This window comes from Pezoporus occidentalis, unplaced genomic scaffold, assembly GCF_034315485.1.
Source record: "Pezoporus occidentalis ecotype Australia unplaced genomic scaffold, CSIRO_AGI_Poc_V1 ctg227, whole genome shotgun sequence".
NCBI lineage: Eukaryota > Metazoa > Chordata > Aves > Psittaciformes > Psittacidae > Pezoporus > Pezoporus occidentalis.
The window spans coordinates 504421-511772 of record NW_026914148.1 but is presented as its reverse complement, the minus strand read 5'-3'; the positions used below and the strand labels follow the sequence as shown (position 1 = coordinate 511772).

Below are 7352 nucleotides of genomic sequence, written 5' to 3'. Positions count from 1 at the left end.
GAATCTGCTACTGTGGCTATTGAAGAAAGAAATAAGGATTTTCTCATGAAATGGTAACCCTCTGGCACTTAATTTTGAGTAGGAAATAAATACTGAAATAGATAGGAACTGAAGAAACATGAAGCATCCTCAAGCATGAGCAGCAGGAAGAACTCAGGAGCAAAAAAAGGTATTAAGTTCATTCTGCAGTAGTGATATCACAATTTGCAGCTGTATTTTAAATTAGAAGGTGCACTAGTTTATACCCTGCTTGTGTTGTGTTGTTCAGATTTTATGTTTAATAACGCTGATGTATTAATTTTTTTTTAAAGGGACTTCTGTTGCTCGTGGAATTTCAGCATTTTCTTTTGGAATAGCTGCAGATCAACACTAGGTTTGGAATAGCTCTACAGGGATAAAACTCAGTTGTGCTGTACCAGTTAGGTTACCAAAGGGAGCCAACACCTCAGCAATATTGTTGCGTTCATTCAGACAGTCATTTGGCAGAAGGATGTTTAAAAATAATTGCATAGCCCATCCCTGTCTTTAAATATTCAGAGGAAAAGTAACAGAAGGACTGATAATGTGACAACAATAATGAGTCTGAAGAACAGCGTATTGCAGTGTGAGAACACATCTATCCCTTGGTTTCATTTACATGTTTAGCAGCTGCTTGTTTCTCAGTCATAGAAAGATCATTACCTGACTTGTAAGAACAGAGGGGAAGTCTGTTCACCTTTGGGCAACTAGCTCTGCATTTATTAATAGTTTTTGCCCATCTCATTATACATTTAATTGCTGCATTATAATTTATTTATTCATTGAATTATTTTACTAGATGAGTAGAAACAAAATCACCTTTGCAAATTACTTTGATAGGTGGGAAGTTTGTATGGTCAAAAAAACGAACATGCAGCATGGAGTATGAAATGCTGCCTAGTCAGTGAGTGCCAATTAGTGAAGGTGAATCCAGCCAATTCATAGACCACTTAAAAAGAAATTCCTAAGTAACTTAACACGCAATTATCTTTACATTCCCTGGTGTCTATTTTCTTCATGGAACAGGGAATAAGCTGAAAATGAAGGATAAATAGGATGGGAAGAGCCTTCAAAAATTAGAAACCTAAATGTAAGAAGTGTGCAAAGTATTCGGTTAAGCTAGGGCTGCCTTTCTGTTGGGTCTGTGGCTGGGCTGGCTCCTCATGATGTGACTGAAGGCTGTGATTTTTTCCTTGGCGTTTTGTATGAGTATTACTACTGTGTTCAAGTTGTTTGGTTGTACTTTTCATTAGCTCCCACTAAGGTCTACAAATGCCCCCAGTTTTCCTAGGTGTTTTACATCCCAGCTGTATCTGTTTTAGTTGCTGAAACAAAGGTTTCAGTTGTATCACCTGAGCTTTGCACCACACAGTTCTGGTGCCACAGGACATGAAGCTGCACTGCCCATTTCAGGCTGTGGTACCAGTGCCAGCCCAGCCTTGGGTAGAGACAGTGCTCAGCCGGGACCTCTGAGCTGCGTGGGGTCCCCCGTGAGCTTCATCGTTGCAGGAACCACACATACTGCCAGCTCTGTGCTAAAGACCCGCTGCATTGCATTTGGTGTGTTTGAAATTTACAAACCTATGAAAGTTTTATATGTACCTAATTACGTTAGCCCAAAAGTAGTTTCAAGAGCTGCACTATAAAAATAGGATTGCAATAGCTGTATAGACACATCACAATATAAATCTCTGCGTATACGACTAGGCAAGGCATTTGCAGCGGGTACAGGCAGTGCCCTCTTGTGACTGAACATGCGAAGTGCAGGCAGAGTTCGGCTCTGCGGAGCAAACAAGGATGTCACTGCTGTAAAAACGGAGAGGGAGATGTTCCGAGCACCCTTCCCACAGCAAGTCACTGCAGAGCTCAGCTTTAGCTTCTAGGAAGCCAAATGATAATCTTACTGCAGATATAAAACTCAGTTTAAAAAAAAAACAAACCAACCTACCCTTTACACTGAAGAAGTAGGTATTTTCCTGAAAACAGCATTTGCAAGTATTTTTATAAGTGGTTAAATATTTTCAAGATTTTAAAAATACTTATATTGACAGCATTCCTTTTACAGACCCAGGTGGGACTTTTTCTTCATTATTTGTTATTATTACTACAATACTGAGGAAACGCAAAAAAAAAAAAACAACATGTATTTCTACCTAGAAAATGCATGCAAATATGGTGTGCCTTTTAAATGGAAGCAGGCCGGAAGCTACAGCAAGAGCCCAGAAGGAGCTGATCTCCAGGGTTCCTAAGGTAAGCAACACACTAAACATTTAAAAATACATTAATTTTTCCCCACAAGTAAACTACAGTTAGCTGATGCAGTAGCTTTGTGTTGGGTTTCCATTCAGTATCTGGAACTAATGGGTAAGTCACAAATAGCAGACTTAGACCTGATTTGATATAGTTATGCAAGGCCTAAGTTTTCTAGAAATGCTGATATTAAGAGACTATCAAAAATATATAAAAATAAATTCTTCTACAGGTACACAGAATAAGCTAATTCAACACTATATTCATTACTGCTTGTGATGCTCCCAAAACTCCAAGCCCCAAAGAAAGGAACAGAGCCATAAGAATAATAATTTTAATATAATTAATACAGAAAGCACATGGTACATTCCTTTCCAGCAGCAGCTAATTCCACTCTTCCACTAGGGGAAAAAAAAAAAAGTTAAGGCTAGTTGAACACAACCTGATACAACGGTTTCTTTCCCAAACTCATTTTTGGAGATAGCCAAAGTAAGTTTAAGAGACTACTTGTGCACAAAACATGGGATGTTTATTTAGCAAAATATCAAGAACAGAGAAAAACATGCTTTGTTACAGTGATAAAAACACCACACTTTCAAGCTGCTTTCTACACCAACTCAGTTCTGAAACCATGAAGCAGCGTGTTCTGCCTCAGCCTCATGTTGAGCAGCTATCACTGGGGAGCCTGGGGACCAAGTTCACCTATTCCATGGAGTGTAAAGTGCACAAGAAAAATAAGTGCATTGAAAAAAACCCATCTGTGATAAGAAGTAATTCCTCTTACATGCAATACTTGCTTAAAGTGGAACTGTCACAGGCTGTGTAGTGAAACACTATACTACATTTGCAACAGCACAGAATCAGTATCACAGGCATCAGAAAGACTTGTACTGAACATAGGTATTTCAGTATTTTTTCCTCCAATTATCTCCCATGCCAAAACAAGAATTCTCATGCAGCTTATTGTGGCTCTAGGGTGATGTGTAAGGCATCACCTGTAAATAACACCTTCACTTTTCACCCTCCATGTTCAAAATAAGCAAGCAGTTAGTAGTGCAGTGAGTCTTCCCATCTACTACTGATTTGATCCCCTATTTCTAAAAACAATTAGCAGAGTAGGAGCTCGGAGTTTTATCAGTGCAGTATTTATCCCCAAGTATTAAAGTTTCAGTATTACCAAACTTTACATTTTTTACAGGCTGCTAGGAACCATATTTTCCGTTTTCCTACTCACAGGTTAAGGCCATTGATAGCAATACTTAGGAGCCAAACCCTGAAACAATGATCTATTATTAATTTATGGGCACATTCACCATATAAAGAAAAAGAACAACTGATTGGGAGGTTCCCAAGTGCATTAAACACATAAAGGGTTGGGTGAAATCCCTGGAATCTTTGGGCATTACGTTTACCAGCAGTAGATGCTTCAGAATAAAGGCTGCTGCTTCAAAATAGCTTATTCAGATCCCCTACAATAAATGCTGAAGGCTAAAACAGTTTCTTACCCTTGTATAGAAGCTATTTTACAAGTTTCCTTTCACAGTGAAATCACTTTTCTGTCTGTATACTCCTTTCTGAGACCAGAAATAAAAATTGGGGTTAGTTTCCACAACATTTCATTTACACTGCTAGATTATCTCCAAGCCAGTGCAGTACACAATAAAGCAATACTTTTTGGATTAGAAGACTCAGTTGTCAAAACCAATGCTGTTTTTTTAGCTACAGAAGACATATCTGCCTTCTTCACTGATAAGCAATAGACTAACCATGTAATCATATACTGTTTGCAAAACTACTTACTGTTTTGCAACAACATAAAGTGGTTCAAAGGCGCGGGCTGTAGAGTACTGCCAGCACTTCCAAACACAGTATTTGTCACCAAGCAGCGTGCACAATAATGTACTTAAACTCCAGGTTTTCTGCACATTCTCTACATGTACCACAGGAAGAATTCACACAACTTCTTTTCCATTTCCAGCCTAAGGCCAGACAACTGGCAGCAAGAAGCCAAGCAGCTCATACACCCATCTATTTTTAAGTCACTTACGCTAATCAAATATGCATCCTGAAAAAATGGGATTTTTGGTACTTGCACTTGTAGAAAAGAATAGATATTTTGCTACAAGATTATTTAGCTAGAAAACTATAACATGGTTGCCAAGTCCCAGTCTCCCATCTGGCCATAGCAATTCCAAGGCCTCAGGAAGAGGTAAGGTAAAATAATTTTAGGCAGTATTTAATGGCGGGGGGGGGGGGGGTGCTGGGGGAAAGGAGGGAAAGGTGAAACATGTGGAAGACACAAAAGATAACGCATTGGGAAAATGAGATGATAGGAAAGAGACTGCAGACGCTCAGAATGGTCTCACTGGTACATAGGTTTGTGCTTTTAAAACCTTACACTTACCTTGAGATGCTTCTATGGCATCTTTGTCAATACATCTGAGCACCTGCAGCACAGCAGAATGGTATGGAGCCTAGGAAAAGCCAACAGACAGTAACCCACTCACTGACATATGATTATAGAGTCCATCACCTAAACCCTCTCTGAAATTTTTCAGGAGAGAAACAGTTGAGAAAAGAGTTCAAGAGCGAGCAGTAGTACTGAAACTAAAGGAAGAGGTTTTCCAGAAAGCACAGACTAGGTAAGTAAAGCAAGGGAGTGTGGAACTAGGTAAAGGCAAAAACAATAGTGACATTTCCAACAACTTTCTTGCTCAAGAATGAAAAATTAGACCACACTTCATGCAGCAGCTAACAGAACAGATCAACTCCTTCATCACTCCTTGCTTTCCAGGTCACTCCTTCAAACGGCTTTGAGATCTCTAATACTCTGCTGTGGTAGAGTGTGTCCCAAAGAAAGATCCTAGGTTTTCCAAGAACAAAGTAACGCAATTTTCTACAATAGGGGATCAGTCTCCATTGTCTTTAGAAACAGTGGCTTTTTCAAGTTGTATTTTGTGACTTCTCCTTCTATAGACTTGATCCCAAAGAGGAAGTTCTCCATATAAAACATCTTAGTCGAAACTGTACAGCTCATATATATGCAATTTGTACAACCAGATTTTACTGTATACATGTAGTTGCAAGTTTGCTAGTCAGTGTAGACAGAAGTAGCTAAAAAGTAACTAAAACAGTATTTCACTGCAAACAGGAAGCAACAGACTTCAGAGATTAATATTTTACATCAACACAGGTTCACAGGTCTTGCAGCTTTTCAAGTCAGTTTTCATTAGATGGTATACAGTAAAACTCTCATCTACTTTTATATATAGTTTCAGCTTTCCAAGCAGATTTCTAATATTGACCACCAGTAATCCTGAAATGAAGAAACCAGATGTACAACAGATTCTGGGGTAGCAGCTTAATGTACTGTAGAAAAATCAGTTTTGTTTAATCAAGGTCTAGAATCCACTTCAGTAACATTCCCTGAGGCAACCCACTATTTTATTGTTTGATTCTCCAATCATTTGTATATAGCTGCTCTTCTGTTCTAGACTGCTTTGTTTCATTAAAAATAGACAGTTAGAAAAAGACATCTGTTGACTTTCATTGCTAATTTTGTATTTCAGCAACTATGCTTCCCCTTAATACGTTCTTCCCCTCCTCAAGTCTTTTCGCACAAGATAGGAGTTCAGATCTTTAAACAAATGTTAATTTTTGAAGAAGAAATATGTGAACTGGAAAGAATGTAGCAGACAGATACAGAATAGAATTAATATGCAATGAACAGTCTAAAAATTTATCTTGCTAAAGCTGAAGTTGTTCTCTCTATTGAAGACAGAATCTGTGGTGCTAAAAAAACCAAGGATGCAGAGAAGTGGTGGGGTGGAGGGTAGAGAAACAGAAGAGAATCACCATCCCTGATCCACAGAAACACACTGAGCAAGAACCCAGTGTATCTTTACATGCTCAATGGACTAAGGAGGTTTCTCCTGATACAACTCCACCTTTAACACGTAAAAAAAAGCCGGTCTGTAATCAATGCACTTAAAGCTTTTAATTTTTAGTAACTTCACTTAGACTTTGTTTATAAAACAAACACACAAGCACACTTCCCAGAGTGCAAAATGCTTAAATATTTCAATTACAGAACTCCACATGTAGTTTTTGGAAGAGTGATCCTTTTGCTCTCATAGTCAATTTCTTCCATTGCCAGCAACGGTTGCATTAAAACTAACCAAAACATGCAGCAAATGCAGCAGTCAATAACTCTGTACTGTTTCTTCAGTTTTCCAGAGGCCATTGCTCATTTGTATAAACTCATTGTTGGACTTTGATACATGCACATGTACGCATCACAAAGTAGTCTTCTTGCACAACCTTGAATTTTTCTGGAATCTAACGAGTGTAATTCTTCTAGAGACATCTTCAGATATTCACCAACTTCTGGACATGGAGTAACTTGCGGAATGTTAAAGCCATTCTGACCTCCTTTGAACCATAAGAAAAAGGAACAGATTAGGATAGCAGCTATATGCATTTGCTCTTTGAAATGTATTTTAATTATGACAGCATCACCAGTTCCTGAAAATACCTTCTACAGAAATCTAAACATGCCCTTCTGGTCTACTGCAGAGTAAACATCTAAGAGAAGTGTATCGGTCAAGAAAGATATCACCTTTGGTGTCAGACTATCTTGTAGCGTTTACTAACAAAACACCCACACAAACACCCCACCAGAGAAAGAACTTTAGGTTCATTAACACTAAAAATTCTGTGTGACTGTGGGAAGGTGACCTGAATACATACCCCACTTTGAATGCTAGTGAATTGGTTAATGATATGAGCAAACCATGTTTGTCTGTACTTGACTTGTCAGACTAAGTCAGGGTTTGCTCCTGGCCATTTTCCATGTAAAAATAAGCACACTCAGCCAACACAAGTGTGAACATCCATGACACCATTCCCTACTAAATGTTTTTAGCTTATAGCTAAAAAAAAAAATAAAAAAAAAACAGCTGAAAAAAACAGTATCTGTGATAGAGAAAAATCTAGTATCAGCAGGACATATACCCAGTGAGTATCTATCTCATATGATCTACACCCCTGAAATAAACTCGTTGTCTACGCACTTGAGTCTTACA

At 38.4% G+C, this 7352-nt stretch overlaps 1 protein-coding gene across 5 annotated transcripts in view; it reads right to left on the bottom strand.

Moving 5' to 3' along the window:
* Window positions 1–2592: 2592 nt before the first annotated feature.
* Window positions 2593–7352, bottom strand: part of CYLD (CYLD lysine 63 deubiquitinase) — a 30670-nt gene continuing 25910 nt past the window's right edge. For all 5 annotated transcript variants that reach the window (XM_062621083.1, XM_062621084.1, XM_062621086.1 and 2 more), the window contains one exon: window positions 2593–6699. In XM_062621083.1, the coding sequence (XP_062477067.1) occupies window positions 6515–6699 (185 nt within the window). In that variant the 3' untranslated portion in view covers window positions 2593–6514. The remainder of the gene's footprint in view (window positions 6700–7352) is intronic.